Source organism: Spea bombifrons, chromosome 11, assembly GCF_027358695.1.
Source record: "Spea bombifrons isolate aSpeBom1 chromosome 11, aSpeBom1.2.pri, whole genome shotgun sequence".
Taxonomy (NCBI): domain Eukaryota; kingdom Metazoa; phylum Chordata; class Amphibia; order Anura; family Pelobatidae; genus Spea; species Spea bombifrons.
Window position 1 is genome coordinate 32,457,228 of NC_071097.1, and position 21,339 is coordinate 32,478,566.

Sequence of the window (21,339 nt, forward strand, 5' to 3'; positions counted from 1 at the left end):
CAGATGGGTCTTTATTAACCTCAGGTCCAGGTGCTCCAGACATGTTCTTCCATACCAAGCTGGAAACATTCTACTGCTTTTTTTTAGGTCAGGGTCCTTCTACTTATTGTTTCAGCATTGGGAACATTACACGGATTGTTGTAATCCTTATCCTTTGCACTTATCTTTTCATTTTCGTACATTCTGTACAGAAACAATCCCATGACCTTTGATATTTCGAATTAAATGTAACCTGTGGTATTTGCTTCACATAAAACCAATGATTACATTCAGCTGTTTGTGTTATGTTTGGAATTTAAGTGCCGGCGCCGCACACTCAACGTTTCAGAGATGCTTCCCTAGCAACCAATCAGATCGCAGAAGCGAGTTATTCAACATAATCCTGAATACTTTATGGTTTTTTTATTCGCCTCGTCAGCTTTATAGATTAAAAAAAAAGATCATTAGTGCTGACGAGATCAAGTTTGGAATACTTGAAAAAAAGCAATTCCCTCCAATGCAGTCAAAATCCAGCCGTAGAGCTGAACCAAAGGGGCAAAATCAGAGAGTTACACCTAGGGGCAAAAGGGTATTGGGAGCTTGGAACTGTTTATTGTCCCTGGAGTGTTTAAAGGAGAGCACCGGACCTGATTGGAACATACGGTACCTCCCGAGTGTCCTGGGTTTCGTGGTTTTATGGGCACAAATGTCGTGGGCCACTTGGAGAGATCTTCTGATCTCCCCTGACCAGCCCAGGGAGCTGTAAAACCAATGAAGGTCTGGGCTGGAGCACAGACGGCCATCAGAGCTCCTATGTGGCCGCCTCATGATGCTCAGCAGTTGAGCGTAGCAAGATGGCTCCTCGGATAAGGTAGACAGGTGGCCATGTTTCAAGCCCATCCACCTATGCCCCAAGCCCCCTCTCCTCCTCTCTAGCTGCGCCTCTGAACACAGGTTGCCCAACTTGGACACGTGAGATATTGGGATTTATGGATTGGGAACAAAGATTGGGGGGCAAAGTTTGAAAAGTGGTCGCTATGGCAACTGGTAGAATGCACTAATTGTTCTGATGCCAGATCAACGTTTTAAGACTTAACACCAGCATTACCGGTACTTTGTATACATAACCCACAAGTGGACTCCATTGACATTACCGGATTATGTGACTTTTCCAAAGTCAGCAAACCATACTGCGCTAAAAATAAAACAATAATCTGCTGTAGTGCCCCTTTAAGAACGCCCGCCATCTACGCGTTTAGGTTTCCGTATCGAGCACGAAGGCGCATGGTCACTTTTACAATACCAGAATAGTAGGGGGCTGGGGGCATACAACAAATAAAATAATTCAGCTGCTGGTACGTCACATGCTACTTCATTAATTTATACCCACGCGGCGAAACACGCCTGTGTTATTCCGCACCGACAGATTCCCCTTAAAACCCGCGATATAAAAGCTGAGCATAGCGAAAGCTCACAATGCCTACAGATATTTATTTATTTTTTTGTTAGCGTAAAATAATTCACAATCTGTGTTTTACTATGAAAATGTTTAATTAATGCCAAGCAGCTCCGCAATCGGGACTCAGCCCACGCTTAGCAGTGTGTCACTTAACCCTTTCACTACCGGTGGGTGCACCATATATCCCAAGCTACACTTTTGCACATTTCTTTCGGCACTTAAAAAGGCATTGTGTACGGTACCAGGGATTTAAATACAATTCTATATGATATATCAGCTGTATACGTACATATACGTACATACCCACAAACCAGCATGGCCACCCGAATAGCCACCTTGCAAATCCAGTGCGTCCCACCTGATTAAGATCCTCTCCTGTCCTGCATCAGCAATCTAGTTATTTATTACCTACAATGCTGTGAAATACATTTGTAATAATAATACTAATAATTAATAATAATAAAAATAATACTTCCCTTTCGGTCTCTGGGGAATTTGGACTGTCCCTATCCTTCGGATATAATACTTGAATTATATCTTTATGACTTGTTGTAAAAACATTTATATGATTTTATTGTTCTGTATGAGATCCCGTTGTAAAAATGATTTAAAAAAAACGTTTTAAATCACATTGCCAATAAAACTAAGGGAAATTAAGATAATCGTTACGAAGAGGATGTCTTCTAGTTTTCTATTATTCTGTTGCTGGCTAGCGGTGGAATGTGGCAATAAAGATTAGGTTGTAGTTTCTATGAATTAAAGGGGAACTGTCAAAAAGGTTTCATGTCTTAAAGTTTGTTACCGTATTCTCCTTGTATTGCTGGATGACCATACCTGGGAACCCTTCAGGTTTCGACGGAGACTCCAGGAGAAGAGCTGCTTCTCCAGCTCGACACCCGAATCCTCCGGGTCGCCCCACTCCCCGCCCCCTTCCCCTTTAAATGGGGGTGTGTGCAGCGATGTGGGCGGGAATGCCCACTGACCTCAGCGGACTCGCCCACCAACGTCTGCGGAATCGCCAACCGACATCAGCGGGTAGACCTGGCCGCGTCCCGCAAGGGTGGGCTCTGAGTAGCCGGAGCCCAAAAGTTAAAAGGGATGTGCATGAGTCAATCAACAACAATCAGCAACTTAAGAGTGAAGAGACAAATAATAGGAAATAATAATTATGCAGAACAATAAGTTAAAACGGCTGCCCTCATGGTATAAGCATACCTCGGGACTCTCCGGGTTTCACATGGAGTCTCCGGGTGATGTCCTGACTACGCCCACTTCCCACTTATCAAGGGCTGTATGGGGCTAGCCTTGCCTAGCTCCACCCCCAAGAAAGCCACTCCTTCAGAAGAGAGAGAAGGGAAATCTGGCCACAGTTTACAGCAAGCCATGTGCCTGTCCGCCATGATGGGGATGGGCAATTGCTACCCCTTTGGCGCAGATATATATATATATATATATATATATATATATATATATATAACATGGGCTAGAGAATTTATCCAAGTGTTACCTGTTGTAATTAGCCATCGAGAACGGAAGACCTAAAATCAGTAAATTGGACCGTGTGTTGAGCGTAAATGCGCTAAGGAAAGCACATTAACCCTTTACTGTTTAATTGAGCTCATTTTTGGCATAGTATCAATGAAAAAAAGAGAATTGGGAAAATAACCCAGGATTTGTGGAAAGGTTTCGTGCAATTTCTTTGTCCTTGACGTAACAGTATCTAGAAACGCCGGGGACGCTGCTGCAGCTGGTGGGGCTGTGGAGTCAGCTCTCACAATGGAAATCTATACAGCAGCCATCTGCAGCGAGCCACGAGCAAAAATAACTGCGCGCCCGTATCATTTCCTGCAGAGCAATCAGTAGCAGCGGATCCGAGGAGCAAAGGTTCGAGAACACGAGCCGCTTTGGTCAGAAACGCTGACGGCGTCACAGCCATAGCTCGGTGTGGCAGACAGAATGGGATCTCAGGCTGAGTCACGGAATACGTTCGTTTAGTTCTCTCATCTGGAAATGTTTTGCGGTTGGTAAAGACCAATAACAAAATAGCATCATGTCTGAGAGGTCCTTTTTGAGCAGATCCCATGATCTGCGCCACCCATAGGCAGGGGCACTTAGGAGGGCCCACGGTGCTGCTGCTTATTGCTCTCCATCGGGCTTGTGGACAGCAGTAGCCCTGCTTCCCCTTCCTAGGTGCAAAGGGGACCTACAAATTCTTTTTTGCCCTGGGTCCTGTAGCCCTGCCCATAATCATTCCCCGGTAGGCTATTGTTACAATGGTTTAATTTGCTCCTCTTCAGGCGAGTTGCCCCTTCACGAAGGGGCTGGGCTAGCCACATGTAGGGGTGGAGCTAGCAGCTAAAGCCTTTAGTAGGCGTGGTGAGGGCAGGGAGTGGGAGTGGCTAAAACCCCCACCCCTGTCTGGAGAAAGACTAAACCGACCCAGAGACCCCAGAAGCAGGGCTTCACTCAGAGACTCCAGGTCCAACCCAGAGAGCTCCCTGCGCTGCCTGTAACCAATGATGAACTCGACGTTACTTGTCTGTATCACTCACCTATCATATTGATTTATTATTAAATCCAAGTACATCAAATTGTTCAAAGCAAAGTGCTAACTGAACCTTATGTGATATGTGAAATAGACTATGGAATAGAATGAATATTCCCTGCCCTAGTTAAAGTAAGAGGGTTTCCTGCTCATATCATCTGTTTAGCTTTGGAAACAAAGAAAATTGAAGGTAAATTATATCTTGTTATATTTCGTAAACATAATCCAATATACCTTATAATTTAATATTGTTAAGAGATAATGTTTTCCCTGACACTCCGATTTAGATTACGGGTTATTTTTATATATTAGCCAAGTGCGGACAGTCCTTTAAGGAAGACAATGCCTTGTTGTACAAAGCCCTGCGGAAGCCAAATGTCATTTTATCCTAAGTCTGTACACCTCTTAAAGCCAAGTAATACAAACAGTATGTGCCAACCTGTTTTCTCATGTGTACATAAGGAACATGGGCGATGTCAGAGGCATGTACAAAAATAATGTAAATAAAATGTACATGCTACTGAGAGATAACCAAAGGCTCTCCTGCCTAATCTACTAAACGGGACACTTCGCAGCAAACATGGACTACCCCGGTGTTTAGGGGCTAATAATTCCATAAAGGGTAACTCTAACCTCCCTGCCCAAAGTGTATTTTTTAATGAAGTATTAGGTGTGTAAAAGTTTGTAAATCATTGATTTGTGAATAATCACCGACCCAAGATCCTCTTGAACTCTTTTACTTGCGACCTGGAAGCCGGCAAAGAGCTTGGAAACCTACAGCAATGATGTCATTACCAGACCCGGACTGACCATCGGGCATATCGGGCTAACGCCTGGCGGCACGCACTCACTGCTCCAGCGTACGGCCGCCGGCTGGATATGCCTGGTCGCACGTAACGTGAGTGTAAAAACGCTGTCACTTACGTCATCAGACAACGGCTGGCCTTAAAGTGCCAGGGCTGCTTCATCATCGCCAGTCCGACCTTGGTCATTACATAAGTATGGCGTCTAACTTTCCATATAGAAGCTGTGTATTGGCCAATCGATGTGTTTCGATGTTAAAACATTCTTGCGATAAATTCAATGTTTTTGTTAATCATTAATCAGACCCAGACTGGCCATCGGGTCCACCGGGGAAATGCCCAGCGGGCCGGTGCTTGATGGCATCTCCCAAGTTTACTGATGCAGCTGATCTGATGCTTTGGTGCGCGACTGCCTGCTGGATACAGACAGCCACACGCATGTCATTGAGCGTCTGCTGGCCTTAAAGTGCCGGGGATGATTTTAATCCCCAATCCGTCCCTGGTATAAATTATGTGTGTGTATTTTGTAATAAATAGGGAATATTCAGGGCTATAGTGATGCTGTGAAATTACCCCATCTGTTTCCTGTTCAAGGTGAGACGTCGGCAAAGATTCTGCTTACATTTTGCAGCTAACTGACCATTTTTACAAAGAGGACAATATGTTTCTTTGAGGAGAAAGTGCAGACCTTTGGCAATTCCCCGGTAAATTAGTTGAGTCTGAAATTCTGGAGAGAATGAGCAGAATTTTAGAGTCTGGACGGTCATTTGAAACCCTGTTTTTTTTAGCTGTCTTTTGCTAGGGGTTCTTTGAGCTGCACTATTTTGGGATATCTACAAGATATATATATCATTCCTTCCAAGCTTATTGGGTTGAAGTATGTGGTTTAGATGGAGGATTGGAGTGACACAATTGTAGCTGGTGATAAATGGGTTGATTTCTGCCTGTTTAAGTAAATATGGAAAGCCACCTGCTGTCGGTGTTTTCTATGGTTACAGGGGCCATACCCCAAAACCCTCTCCGAGCCAGTACTGGTGCTGACTGGCAGTGAGTATATAATCCTATCCATATTTATATACTTGGGAACTTTCTAAATGATCTGACCCTGAGACTCTCTGAATATTAACCCTTTAAAGGTCCATCATGCAGATTCAATGTCGCAACTCATGAAATGTGTTAAGTAAGTGACACCAATAGTGGTCCTCACAGAAAGCTCGACTTGTGATTATTTAAAGATAAATGTAATTCATCCACCTGAATTCAAGCAGGGATATCAGCCATAACATACTGGTAGCAAGGACACCAATTGGGAGTCCTCTCCATGCTGAAAGCATGGACTGTGTGACCCTGAGAATTTGCTCCTTCACCCTGAGATTGGGATAAAAAGCCTGAGACTTCCCAGGTATGTATATTTCACCTATTGTTAAGCAGACATTGTACAGATGGGTAAGGAAAAAGGAGAGAACTATAGTACAAGAAATTGAACCTGTAATGCTGGCGCGGCCACAGGCTGCCAGCGATCATACCTTCCACAAGGTTAACCTTTTTTGCTAAACTTATTATTTAACAAACATTTATTTCATTTTCAGATAACAAACATAAACTGACAGAGAATTACAAAGCACGGCAGAGCAAATCGCTGCTTGCATTGCTGATACCTTAATGTTATCCAAAAGAAAGATGGCATCCAAGACTGCCCGTTTCAAACGGCCCAACGAGGGGCACGAGCTCTGAGTAGTTTTAACTCATGAATTAACGAGCAGTTCAGGCCATCACTATGAAGGCACATACGGAAAGAGAAATTACCAAAAACTATTTTACCGGGGATACATGACTGTTTGATCCCACTGTGCAGCGCTGCGGAATATGATGGCGATATAATAAACATTACTACTGCTACAAACAATTATAATGACTACTACAAGTAATAATAATAAATGCTACATGTAATAATAATAAATACTACAAGTAACAATAATAAATGCTACATGTAATAATAATAAATACTACAAGTAATAATAATGAATGCTACAAGTAATAATAATTATAAATACTACAAGTAATAATAAATACTACAAGTAATAATATTAAATGCTACAAGTAATAATAAATACTACAAGTAATAATAATAAATACTACAAGTAATAATATTAAATGCTACAAGTAATAATAAATACTACAAGTAATAATAATAAATGCTACATGTAATAATAATAAATACTACAAGTAACAATAATAAATGCTACATGTAATAATAATAAATACTACAAGTAATAATAATGAATGCTACAAGTAATAATAATTATAAATACTACAAGTAATAATAAATACTACAAGTAATAATATTAAATGCTACAAGTAATAATAAATACTACAAGTAATAATAATAAATACTAGAAGTAATAATAATGAATGCTACAAGTAATAATAATAAATACTACAAGTAATAATAATTATAAATACTACAAGTAGTAGTAGTAGTAGTAGTAGTAATAATAATAATAATAAATACCACCTGTAATAGTAGTAACATTTGAGATAAACGCTGCCTAAAAAAGAACAGTCCACTAATCGTCGCCTTGGTAACACGACCCCAAGCGCAATTCACTTCCGGTGCGCGGCCGCATGCTGACGCAGTTACGTCATACGCACGGGACGTTCTGTCGTTGGGAACTGAGGCTTCTCTGACCTGACAGCAATAATATTAACGCGAGTTATCGGTCGCGGGCGGGATTCTGCGTATTCTGGGATCTCGCATGGCGGCTTTAACGTCCCGGTGCGGTGTGTGAGGCCCGGGCCGCGCGGTGTTGGCTGTTATTGTCATTATAGTATCGGAGGAGGCGACAGGCGACATGTCGGAACCGAACAGCGCTTCCCTGCAGCAGATCCTTGACAGGTGAGCGAGATCTACACGCCTCAGGCTGCTTCCAGACCGGCTTCAGAGCCCCGGGGAGGTGGTATGGGACATTCATTGTTTATATACAAGGGGGGGGGGTACGATTAAAAACCTATTCCTTTATCGAGGGATTTTTAGATGAAGTTTATTGATCCGCCGTAGAGAAGAATGTAAACGTAAATAACATCTGGAGTGGTTTCTTCTGATGGAGAGACCTCTGAGGTCTGTAAATTCATATTTTTCTGTGCTGGCCCAATCTTAAGCACTCCCATTTATTACAATTATATCCATTTTCCCTAAAATGCACCTCTGGAAACGGGCGAATGTAGCTGACGCTGGGTCAAGGCCAATCATTTTCCAGCGGGCCCTCTTTATTCCTACTTATTGATTTGTGGGATGCCGTTATATCGCGCAGCGCTGTGCCGACCTTTCGACTGCCTCGTAACCCACATCTGATATTTGCTATTATTGATAAATACAAAAAAAACCCTCTACTTTTTATCTGGACGCCATGGAAACCCAAACAAGAAGACAAGGAGATATACATACATTTCATGTATATAATATATATAATTAGCCACTTTTAACCCTTCCTTAGTGCTGCTTTTCTGGGTGGTACTCACCGGTTTGATGATTTGCAAACATGATGTCTTTTCCTGGTAAGAGTAGGATGACAGTTGGACTGCTACTCCCTTCATCCCCAGCCAGCAGCAGATTATCCTCCTCTGCAGTGACCTTTATGATGTCAGCGTATCATTGTGCAGCGTCGTAGCAGGACGACGTGTCGCTGATCATGATGGCTTTGCAGAAACGTTACTTTCCGTTTGTTGGATTGATTGGTCTTTCTTTTAGTTTATTGGGGCTTTTCCTTTCACTTTGCTTACTAAATATATACGTTTTATTACATAATTTATTATTTATCAATGATCGGCTTTATGCCAAACTAAATTTATGATTTTTTTTTTTCTAGAATAAAGTGATCATTTTGGGTTTTTGTATACTTTATTTTTTCTGTTGCTCTATTTTCTTACTATTTTCATAGAAATTATTTGGATAAATTACTAAATTGATAGAAACTTAAAACAGATTTTCTTCTCATCCACGGGGTGCGGATATTAACCTCGGTCTTGAATCTGATGATGGCATTAATTGCGTTATGACATCACGACGGCTGCCGTGAGATGTTGTCCGCCTCTCTGCCGCAGAAAGATGTATTTATTACCCGATCCATGATATATAGGTCCTCCATGTAGACAATGTTGATCCGATTCCTTGTTTCGTGGAGTTTTATGCACACAACGCGTTTTTCTGCCATTCTTGTTGTGTATAGGATAGATGCTGCGGCAAGATGCCACATTTTGACGTTATTTTTCATTGTTTTTAAAGGAACAGCACGATTTGGGGCTCAGAACAGCTTTTCATGCTTTTTGTGTGCATTTGCATTGTCTGGGAGATCACACGGCCTTGTCGCTACGTTGTGTTAACTTATTAAATGGTTGTGCGTTGCTGAAGTGTTAGAGGCGAGCTATGCGGGCGCTGAACCCGTGTGTTAAAAACAGCACAAAGAACGTTAAAGAAGAATAAAAATTATATATATATAAACACAAACATCTGACCGAGAAGCTGTCCTTCTCCTCTTTGGTCTGACATGTTTTGCCACTGATTGCCAAGCGATCACCTTGAGCTTTTTATGATATTAAAGGAACGGTGAAAAAAATAATAAAAATAAATTATATATATATGTGTGTAAATAGCATTGGAACCCCCATTGTGTGCTAAAGGAAACAACCCTTCATTATGACGAGTGTTTGCAGGGGAGCTGAATATTTAAACTCCCTGACCTCACCATGCATTGTACAGAGATATGTGACGCTCTGCCCCTGCAGTCATCTCACTAACTTAATTATACATAATGCAGGGACAGCTCGGTGGTCAGTGATGTGGACCCCAATAATAGTTTTCTTCCTTAGCCCCTCTCCGTTCCATGCAGCGGCACCCTGGCCCGTTACGCTTGCTGTACCGATGATGGCACAGACCGTGAGCTACGTTTGTCTCGTTTAACTGATGCTATGAAGGAAAGAATAAGTTCCCTTTGATCTAGTACAAGTGGAATCACACGTTCCATCTACCCCATTGTACAACGCCGCAGAATATGATGGCGCTATATATAAAGCACGTCATTGCGTTTAGAACACAGCTGGTGTTCGGATCAGAAGTCGGCCCTGTCAGAGGATGTGTGTTCTGGATGAGCCGGATCCTTGGGGGAAAGCTGATAAAAAGAAGCCTTGATCTAGCCTCCCGGGCTGTTTGGTAGATAGAAGTGATGTCATTAAGAGACGTTCTCCTTCGATGTACATTCCCACCAAATGCCGCTCTCCAGCGAGGCTCACGTGGCCTCCTGTCCCATGTGGGACGATAGATGTTCCTTCATGCTTCCTATTGTGACAAACCATGATTCTTGTGTTTTTAATTCCCCTGGAAAACATGGAATGGCTTCAGTGTCCGTCATGGCGACACATAAACTACTAATTCATATGGATAAGATAGAAGCAGTTACATGAATCCATGCCATGACACTTTACTTGACTTAAGGCTATCAGCTTGTTACGTTTCATATCCGTCATTTGAAGCATTTAAACCCAAGCCTGAGGGTTGGTCACCCGAGGTCTTAGCCGTGGCAACGAAGACATCTCGAAGACCATTCCATGTACCCGATGGCGGTTTATGGACACGGGGATAAGCGGAGGGTTGTGTGGAGCTACCTGTGTAGAAGGCTTCGTAAGAACATTAAAGTTTTAGGCTTTCCAAAGTACGTTGGAATTCCTCTCTCTGACTCTGTACAGCTTGGCGGTTGTTGTCGGAGTTTCATGATGTCCTGGCTGGAAATCGCTGATGTAGCGGAACAAATGCTGCCCTCGGGTTGCGGCTTGCGCGATGGCCGAGCTTCGTACGTATAATACGGACGGTTCCATATCCCTCCCAGCGCCTCTAAACCTGACTTATAAAAAGTGTCATTATTCCCTCTGCCCCGAGTAAAGATGATCAGCTGTTTTCTAGCTTGTGTGCACTTGGAAGCTGCGACAAAGTCACGCGGCTTGGAGGGACGCAGGACACGGCTGAGCTGGTAGGGGATCCGCGTCTAAATTAAGGTTGTAACCGGAAGCTACGGAGTAAAGTGTTTTGATGGCCGCCCTGCTCCTCTGCATATCTCTGCGGCAGGTTACCTCTCATTTTTTCACGTACTCTTGCTGGGTTGTTGCTTGAGGTTCACCCCGTAGTCGGTGGAGCGTTACATGTGCTTGATGAATGTTCTTAGAACGCGAGTGATCCGTGGTAAAAGGGTATGAAGCGCCGGAGGGTTGTAAGGGCTGGGCAGAAAATATCTCGAACGTTTCTCTGAGCGGAACATAAAGTGGGTTAGGTACCTTGCGGAAAGTTTTTGAAAGGTGGTCTTATCAACATGGCAACCAACCGAATGTTACTGCTGATCGGACCATCCCATTGGCCGCTACGGCTGAAAAGATCACTTTTCCAACTTTGCTGGTTGATGTATGACGTTGGCGTGTGAGCCGCCTGTTGGTATTAAGGCTGTACGCCTAGCTGTGAATTTCTAATGATCCGCTATGTACTGATCCAGGCATCTTCTTGGGCATCAGAGCACCTGGTTACTGTAGCAAGACTTTTAACCAGATTCAACCTAACGTGCGGGTGAAAATAAAAGATAGAGGGGAGCAGCCAGCGCCCCCAGAATATTGCTTTTAGCGGTTTGGGCGTCTCTCCTCCATTCATGAGATGGTGCTTGCGTGGGTCGTTGGCTCTTGGCGTCCAACCTGCGGCCCTCCAGCTGTTGCAGGACTACATCTCCCATACTCCTCAGCCAGCCCCTTAGCTGAAAGAGCATTAAGGGAGATGTAGTCCTGCAGCAGCTGGAGGGCCGCAGGTTGGACACCCGTGGTTTAGGGTGTGTAGCGTTCAGATAAGTCAGCTCGGCGTGAACTACTAATCCACTAATTCGATGCTTTGGGTGGGAGCCGAGAGACTTGGTGCTCCGTAGGAGGCCGCGGTCAGGGTCCACGGCAGGCTGATGGGGTTGAGAGGCAGGAATGAGTCGGTAAGGATGAGGAGTCACCGAGGAGGCGATAAAAGAGCCGTGAGACGCAGAAACTTTGTTCTGCAGCTGGCACTCGCTCCTCTCGAAGTCCTTCCACCCGGATCTGACCTTTTAATCGTTCAATGAAGAACTCGGTGCAGCTGTTACTGAGCTGCGTAAACACGGGCTCTGCCAGGGGAGCTGTCACCCCGCCAGCGCTGCAATCTGTCACCCCGCCAGCGCTGCAACCTGACACTCCGGGAGAACGTTCTGGCATGGCTGATAACGCTGCTACACCTCGCAGTGCCGACGTCCCCCTGAAGATGAATCCCATCATAAAAGTGTGGGGGGGTTTCAGTTTTCGGTTAGTAGAATGGGTCTAGATTATTTTTTTGTCCTAGAGGGACACTCAGGCCACCATGTGCCCGTTAATGCATATAATAGTCCCTTTAAATTTAAGTATTGCCCCCCCCCGGCTATTTTCCGTATTCGGCCGAACGCCTCTCTTTGCGGGCGATGTACTTCCCACCGGTCAGCTCCACTTGCTGGCTTATGAATGCCATGGGAAGGGGGTCCCCCCCCCCAGCGCATGCACAGAAAATGTTCCCATTCATTTCAATGCCAGCGCTTTCCTGCCGCTAATCAGAATGCTCAGAAACATTATTACGCGGACTGATTCTGCAGAAATAACTGTTAAATTGTAGGATTTGTGGCGGTGACTCGAGCTGTTTTAATGTAGCTGTTTACACGTCTGTATTCTTACCCGTTTCTGGTGATTTACATCAGTCCGGTAAGCAAAACACCGATTCCTTATCACTAGCTGTTCTTCCATGCCATGTTATTTCCAGCCGGATCTTATTACACCCCCATAGCAGGACCTCTGCCCTCATCGCTCGCCCGGCGAGCACCGCGTTCTTATCTAGCCAGCTGATATAAATGCACGCTATTTAAATGTTTATTCATGCGGCGCAATAAACATTTTTTATTGTCGGTAACAATACGCTTCCCATGGATTCCAGTTAGATAGCCGCGTCCCCGCTCGGCTGGAGAAAAAGATGTTATCGTCCTTCATTTTTGGAAACCCACGCCTTTTATTCTTCATGGAAGGAGAGACTTTTTTTTATTTTTGGGAAATTTGAGTGTTTGAGGCTTAGGGTATCTAGGAGGTCCCTTTAAATATATGCGGCGTGCCGGCTCGGCGAGCGTCGCGGGGAAGGTCTAACAAACTCCTTGGGCTCGCGTGGGGAAGGCACTTCCGCGGATCCTATTGAAAAAAGGAAACTGATTGAATCGGGGCTTTGTGTGTAAATGTGGCACAAGCGGCGTTAATCATTCTCCTGCCGAAAGTTCTCTTTTCCCCTCCCCGACCCTTACAAAGGAATAAAGGGAGGAATAATCGTGCAGACCTTGGGAAGATATCCATTGGTAATATTCGAGGTGCACTCACGGTTAAGAGCGCCTGATCCCCAACCACGACGCTCCCTGAGCCAGCGCTGGACCTGACCGGAGGGGAGTATGTCGCGTGTCTGGCATCTCCCGCGCGTAATATAGCTGGGGGTGCGGAAAATGCGTATGGGGAGATTCTGTAGACCCCCCCTCACATGCATTTGCAAAAGCAACGCCATAATAATTTAAAAGGGACCGCGCATTTAAGTCACATGATCGCCGGCGCGTCCCTTCTGTGAATCATTCCAGCATCTCCTTTCTAATTTAGCGTCGCCATCTGCAATTCGAACGCAAAATATACCTTTTCTAAATGTCGGATTTGAACCCAATGTTGAAGCCGAAGGGACAGCGGACAAAACTTAACAAAGCACCGATTTGGGAAACCCCTTTTCTTTGTGAACGTTTTCTCCTTCATCCATGGAAGGCAAACATTTAAATCTTATGTATCCCAGGTGACATCCATGAATAACCTCCTTTAATGTCTGCTAGATTGTAAGCTCTTTGGAGCAGAGCCCTCTTGTTTCTGTAACTCGAGTTACGTTGTTTACGACTTGTGTCGTGGTTACCCGTTGTACTGCACTGCGGAATATGATGGCGCTATATAAAACAACGCGTGATAATGTGATCGTCGGAGAGCCGGGTCTAAGCCACTGCTGTCTGGAAGCCGTCTCGCTCGGATCGTCGTGGGCCGCCGACCGGTTCCAGCCGGAGGATCGAGGTCATGTTTTATTCAAAGCAAGAAAATGGAGACTCTGGCACGAGCCGCGCTCCTTGTGTTGAAAGCGTTTTTCTTTAGCTCGTTGTGTAACAAATCGTACGAGAGAGAAAGCCGATGAGAGAAAGCGGGGGACTTCTATTCATTAATCGTACGAGGGTTATCACGTGATTCTCGCCCACTTTGAGGTTTAACCCTCTGGCCCACAAAGGGTGAAATGAAGGTCGATCTAAAGAATAAATGTGTACGGAGAGTTGGTTTTAATGGCAGAATTATTTAACCCTTAAAGGGGATTCCCACCATTTCTTTCTGGATAAAATATAACCTCCCAGCGCTGTATACAGTAATATACCCCCCCAGCACTGTATACGGTAATAACCCCCAGCGCTGTATACAGTAATATAACCCCCAGCGCTGTATACGGTAATATAACCCCCAGCGCTGTGTACGGTAATATAACCCCCAGCGCTGTATACGGTAATATGACGACCCCCCCAGTGTTGTATACGGTAATATGAGGACCCCCCCAGCACTGTATACGGTAATATGAGGACCCCCCCAGCACTGTATACGGTAATATGACCCCCCCAGCGCTGTATACGGTAATATAACCCCCCAGCGCTGTATACGGTAATATAACCCCCCCCAGCGCTGTATACAGTAATATGACCCCTCCAGCGCTGTATACGGTAATATGACCCCCCCAGTGCTGTATACGGTAATATACCCCCCCAGCGCTGTATACAGTAATATGACCCCCCCAGCGCTGTATACGGTAATATGACCCCCCCCAGCGCTGTATACGGTAATATTGACCGCCCAGCGCTGTATACGGTAATATAACCCCCCCCAGCGCTGTATACAGTAATATGACCCCCCCAGCGCTGTATGCGGTAATATGACCCCCCCAGCGCTGTATACGGTAATATTGACCCCCCCAGTGCTGTATACGGTAATATGACCCCCCCCAGCGCTGTATACGCAGCATTGAAATACACCTGGTTTTATCTTATTTTTTTTTCTAATAAACCCCGTTTGACAGCAACGGCGGCTCCAGGTCCGTCCATAGTTGTGATATTTTGGGTGACTTTCACCGTACTCTTTCTTTATGTCCGTTCCTCCATAGGCTTTCGTTAGTCAGAGAGTCTGACGGTGTGATTAAGGCATTCTATTGTTTCCCACAGTCTGTATGACAAGGAGTCCGGTTCTTTGTTTGCTAGATTCTGCTGATAACTGAGCGAGAAACTTTTGGAAACGGATTTTTCATCTGATGTTAGTAATAATAATAATAATAAAAAATGGTTGTAGTTCCCGATTAAATGGAGAGGCATCGTGTTTTTATTGACTTTTTCGGGGAAATTAAGATTTGTTGTTTTTTTCTTTCCATCCAGGAGTTGCTGGGTATGCTTTGCCACCGATGAGGACGATCGCACGGCGGAATGGGTGAGACCGTGCCGGTGCCGAGGCTCCACCAAATGGGTCCACCAGTCTTGCCTTCAGCGTTGGGTGGATGAGAAGCAGAGAGGGAACAGCACCGCCAGGGTGGCCTGTCCTCAGTGCAACGCCGAATACTTAATCGTCTTCCCCAACCTGGGTAAGCGGAGCGGGCGCTGCGTATGTGTGCCCGCTCAAAACTGATAGGGACTGGAATCGTTTATTTTAATGTTTATCGTTTTATTAGCGTAGAAACCGTTCGGATATTGAGATTATCTCTATGTGCTTAAAACGGGACTACATGAAAAAGAAAACAAACCCTACACGATGAATATTTTATATAGCAGGCATACTATTTGGGTCAAGGATGCATTAAAATGTGACTGCTTTAAATAAGAAAAAAACATCTTGTAAGAGATCTTCCCAGAAGCATAAAAAGCTGCCTTTCGTTTATCAGACGGGGGCTTCTTAAGCCGAAAGTTTTAGTGCCGTGGCAACAGTCATCTCAACGAAAAAATAAACAATGCAGGGAGCTTAGTGACGTCATTGTGATGTCATACACAAAGGGGTCTATCCATACTGCACTCTGTAACAAATAAATAAATTAAATAAAAACATAAATCTAAAACAAAAGCCAGCCCCCCCCCCTTTCTAATGTTTGAAATGGAAGCCCTATTTATTTTCTTGAATGTATGAATTGTGTGGGTCCATCAAACACGGACAAGGGGAATCTTAATTAAACCCACATATGGTAAAAAGGTCACGTAATTATGGCGCTAATCGTGTTCTTGTATGTTTGCTGTCCCGCGCCCGGCGCTCGTCGGTTTGTTTATTCTCCGGCGTGTTCTCTGTCAATATTGGTAGATCCGGAAATCTAAGCCTAAAACAACTCGGTGTCTCCAGAAACACAGCGGCTCTCCGGAAACGTCTCGTCCGGATCATCCCTAATCCCAGCGTTCACTTTCTGTTTCTACGGCTGTTTGGGCCGTTAGTATAGCTGCCAACAGTCCCCAATCTGCCAAAGGCAGTCCTGATAACAAACTACCGGCTGTCCATGGAACTGTAAAGGCGTTAAGTGGTTTTGCCAGCTATGTGGCTATGTGTAAGAAGTGGATCTACTAGTGATATACTGAGAAAACCGACGTAAGATAAGGAAATATAGAAAGACGAATGTGAGAAAAGCGCGCTTGATATATACCGACCTCCGTAACATGCTTGGTTTCCTTTAATCTCACCAGGTCCCGTCGTGTACGTCTTGGATCTGGCGGACAGACTCATATCCAAAGCGTGTCCCTTTGCGGCCGCCGGCATAATGGTGGGCTCGATCTACTGGACGGCTGTCACGTATGGAGCAGTCACAGTTATGCAGGCAAGTCTGTCGTTTCTTTCTTAGGGCGCGGCGGTGTTGTGTGCGGCGGTGTTGTGTGTGTGTGTGTGCGGTGCTTGTGCTTCCGGACCAGTATTGGATGCTTCAGTTTATCGCTTAATTATGCCAATGCATGTGAAATGCAGACCCCCAGAGCAGGACGGATCCCCCGAGTCTGCCAGCCGAAGCCTTTTAAACGCAGCGTTATTGTGACCGTTCATTCCCAGCTACATCCTATCGTCTTGCCCTTCTTTCTTTCCTTCCTCCCTTTTTTCTTTTTACTTCTTTTACCCTTTCCTATATTCACTGTTTGAAGAATTTTGGGTCACATTTTTACAGGGGGGGGGGATTATTCCATATAATATATGTTATCGCTGGCAGCTGGGATTGCCCCGCGCTGCGTTACCGCTACCCGGCAAAATGATTCCTGATTAACAAGTCACCAAAATAACTCGGAGAAACCCGTTACGAGTCCAATATATGAAGAACGTGGCAGATAATGAAGTTAACGTGACTGTGTGTGACGTGACCCATTTGAGCCTCCATAATAGGGCCATCCAAGTTCAGACCAGCCCTGGTTAAAGAACTGGGAGCAGCCTAGGGGCCGTTGCTCCAGTGCCAGCCCAACCTGGTTGAAATCACTAACTTTCCTGTGAATAACCCCAAAAGCCCTTTTGATGGCACTCCGGACACCCTTCTGCGTACTCTAAATGCCGGCTTTCTTTTTTTCTTTCTTGTCGCGGTTTAAACCGACCCCCCCTGATGGAAGGCAGGCGATGAGTTGAGCGCCTCCAGGGTGCAGCGGGATAATAAGATTAATGGCGGGCCGTGAGAGACGAAGCCACCGTCGCAGGAGGATACAGGGGCTTCTCTAGCTGATGTGTGAGAAACCTCTCATAACGGTGTCATCAGTCAGCTTTCTGCTTATTCTCTGAAGATATAATCACGAGAGCCGGAGGTCTGAAGCTGGAGGAGTCGCAGCTGTGCCGATGATGGAGTCCTGAAGCCAGCGAGACGACGGCCTTTCTTACCACGAAGGAAACGGCTGAACGGAGAAGAACCGACCAGCTTCTTAATTTGCCCTCCTTTCATTTCAGGGATGAGCGGCGTGAAAATATGACCCGTTAAACCTAGTCGTGTATTGCCGCTAGTGTGCGGCATGAGTGTGAGTGGGCATGTGGCACGGAGGTCACGTGTCCTCTACTTCCCATCCCAGCAATAACCATCGTGTCCTCCTTGCACCAAGGGGCGATACATCATGAAGCCGGAGTATTGTCCCAACTTAAGCCGCATTCAGCTGCTCTTGTGACAATACACGGCTTGTCCCGCAGTTGCTGCCGCGTTTATTAAGTGATTTATGATCCGTTAATAATTTAGTTTTGACAAATGGTGGAAAAACCATGAAGATAAAATGAGAATGTATTTCAAATACATGCTTCGGAATTCATGATGTTTGTCTGACGTGGTTCTTATCTGCCGTCGGCCGCCACGTCCGTCCGGTAAACGTCCGCATCCAGTCTGTGAGCCGCGCGGATTCGAGAACCCGAGATATTAAAGCATTTCATGTTCCTGGGTGGCTGTAAAATGTTTTATGCGTCCATCCTTTATAATCCATAATAAAGATGCGACTGGATACTTCTCGGTGCCGTTAATAAAAATGCATACAGAGAGCGTGTGTACATGTATGTAATATGTATATAATTTACACTACTGATGAAAAGTTTGGGGTCTAACAATCAGTCAGCCTTTTAAACTTAAGCTTGGATCAGCGAACACAACGTGCCATTGGAACACAGGAGTGATGGGAGTGATAAAGGGCCATTGGAACACAGGAGTGATGGGAGTGATAAAGGGCCATTGGAACACAGGAGTGATGGGAGTGATAAAGGGCCATTGGAACACAGGAGTGATGGGAGTGATAAAGGGCCATTGGAACACAGGAGTGATGGGAGTGATAAAGGGTCTCTGTACACCAATGAAGAGATTCCATTCAAAATCAGCCGTTTCCAGCTGCAATAGTCATTTACAACATTAACCCCGTCTGCACTGGATTTCTGATCGCTGTGTGTGTGTGTGTGTGTATATATGTATATATATATATATATATATATATATATATATATATATATATAATATAATTATTTTCTGACTCTTGAGTGCCAGTTTTTAATAACTATTTTTATTTCTGCTGTAATAGCGATTTGTAATGTGGATTAATGTCGCCGGATTATATTATTTTTACATTTTTTTTTATATTTAGAGAATAAATTTGTTTCGGTGACTGAACGACCAAAACCATAAATTCCCCTTTGTTTAAAAAAAAAAAGACAAACTTTATTTTTCTCCCTGCTAGCGGGTAATCAGAATATATATATAAAAAAAAAACCTCGTTAGCGATGATTATCGTTGTTAATTAACATCTGTGCTAATTATGTCAATGTTGACTTTGATTTTCTGCCAATTCCTGCGGCTCCCGTTGTGTGTATTGGCATAGGAAATATGAAAGTGATTTCTCGCAGGGGCCGGATAACGGGGCCGAATGATTTTTTTCCGGGTGCTGACGAGGGCAGCTCCCATCACTCACAGGCAGATTTTTAAGGTAAATTTATATATATTTGTTTTTTCTCAGGTTGTCGGCCACAAGGAGGGACTGGATGTCATGGAACGAGCCGACCCGCTCTTCCTGCTGATCGGTCTTCCGACCATCCCGGTGATGCTGATTCTGGGCAAGATGATCCGCTGGGAGGATTACGTCCTGAGGTTGTGGCGCAAATACTCCAACAAGCTTCAGATCCTGAACAGCATATTCCCAGGTACCGACCGTCTTAGACTCGGGTCCCCCGGGGGCTTCCTTTATTTTAGTAAATTGGGGTTACAACGTTAATATCGGGGACCCCGCTTCCCAGAAATTCATGTTGTGTTTCTGGAGACTCTTGGCGGCTCCATACATTATCGTACGTGCGTATTAACCGACCCTCTCCCTCCCCCCCCCAGGCATCGGATGCCCCGTCCCTCGCGTCCCGGCTGAGGCGAACTATTTAGCGGATCACGTCTCTGCGACGCGGATCCTCTGCGGGGCTCTGGTTTTCCCCACCATCGCCACGATCGTCGGCAAACTTATGTTCAGCAGCGTCAACTCCAACCTCCAACGGACGATTCTGGTGAGTTTTACCGGCTGGCTCTTCGCACGCATTCAGAAATTCTTTGCCGTGAAAAATATACATTTTAATTCTACGGCTGCTGCGGTAGAAGCGAATTCCGGAGGGTGTGATTGGTCACTAAAGAGCTGCCAGCTGACCAATCACAAACTTCAGCTTCTCCGGCTCCAACATTTTCCTCGAGTAATAAAGTGAAATCCTAAAAATGCGTTCTATTTTCACGGCCCTTACGATTTATTTTACTGCTTATTGGTTTATAAAGCGCCATCGCATGCTGCGGAGCCGTACAAGCCCTGTTAACATATTTTGCTCAGCATCGAGTTACTTGTTGTATTGTGATCGGGGAGACTTTTTATCCCAGCAGCATCTGCTCCGGCGTCATTAAAGCCCAGTCACACGCTATACGAAGCGCACGGCTTTCTCCCGTCCTCGTAATATACGTTGAGTTATACATTATACGGGACGCGCTCAGATCCTCACGCTGGAAAAAGTCTGCCGGCGCTCATAATCAAAAGGGAAGTGAGAGGGTTAAACCCACAACTCTCCCTTTATTGAACTACTTTGTATAACTGCATCGATCTATAGTATAATCAGAAATATAAGCGACATATACTTTGTGTTAGAAGAGTTACACTTTCTAACGGTGCCACTAATTACAGATTATTATCCATTATTTTATTTTTTTATATATATTTATGTATTATCATATTTATATATATATATATTTTATATTTTGTATGTGTGTGTGTTAATTAAGAACTGTTGCAAGAAGCCCGCTTTTTACGTGTATCGTTCTGTGTGTTTCAGGGTGGGATTGCGTTTGTCGCCATAAAGGGGGCTTTCAAGGTTTACTTCAAGCAGCAGCAGTACCTGCGCCAGGCTCATCGGAAGATCCTAAATAACCCCGATCCAGAAGAAGTATAAGCTGGCCGGATCGCCGCCCGCACGGCTCCCGCGTCGTATTGATTTCCTCGTCGGTGCAAAGTAATTCACTTCATTTCCGATAAGCTGCTGCCCTCTGCGATTTTGGGTTTTTGTATGAAACATAATACGGCGCTTACACGGGGCAGCGCCAGGCCGGTATAAATAATCCCAGAAAACCCCCCCGGTGTGAGATCACTTTCGTCACCGTGGAGATTGAAATATTTTATTCCATTATAGTGTTAAATAATATTCAGCCGTACTTTTTTTTTTTTTTTAACACACTGGACACTTTTACAAGGTTTTCAAGGTAAGGATTATGAATAAGGGAATCTTCTTCTCCTCCAATCCGTGTTGCTGCCAAATTGAAAACTCTGATCAGATTTTGTGATCTTGGGCGATCAGGATCCGTAGATCGCCTGGGTATGAAATCTTAACGAATCGTTCGTTTTTTTTTTTTAAATATTATTTTGGGAAAACCCCACCAGTATACGCACGCTGCCCTTAGTTATCTACCCCTTTTGCTG

At 44.7% G+C, this 21,339-nt stretch overlaps 1 protein-coding gene across 1 annotated transcript; it reads left to right on the forward strand.

Moving 5' to 3' along the window:
* Positions 1-7,439: 7,439 nt before the first annotated feature.
* MARCHF5 (membrane associated ring-CH-type finger 5) lies at positions 7,440-21,203 on the forward strand. The gene is made up of 6 exons (XM_053451354.1): positions 7,440-7,682; positions 15,325-15,527; positions 16,606-16,736; positions 19,363-19,546; positions 19,728-19,894; positions 20,699-21,203. Exons 1-6 carry the CDS (start codon positions 7,639-7,641, stop codon positions 20,813-20,815), a joined length of 846 nt encoding a protein of 281 aa, XP_053307329.1. The 5' UTR covers positions 7,440-7,638; the 3' UTR covers positions 20,816-21,203.
* Positions 21,204-21,339: the final 136 nt, after the last annotated feature.

What these genes read in the sequence shown, in the direction of transcription:
- MARCHF5 (XM_053451354.1), top strand. Translation starts at nt 7,639, where the DNA reads ATGTCGGAACCGAACAGCGCTTCCCTGCAGCAGATCCTTGACAG. An exon ending in CTGCAGCAGATCCTTGACAG is followed by an intron (nt 7,683 to 15,324) that starts GTGAGCGAGATC and finishes CTTTCCATCCAG; the next exon opens with GAGTTGCTGGGTATGCTTTG. An exon ending in GAGCAGTCACAGTTATGCAG is followed by an intron (nt 16,737 to 19,362) that starts GCAAGTCTGTCG and finishes GTTTTTTCTCAG; the next exon opens with GTTGTCGGCCACAAGGAGGG.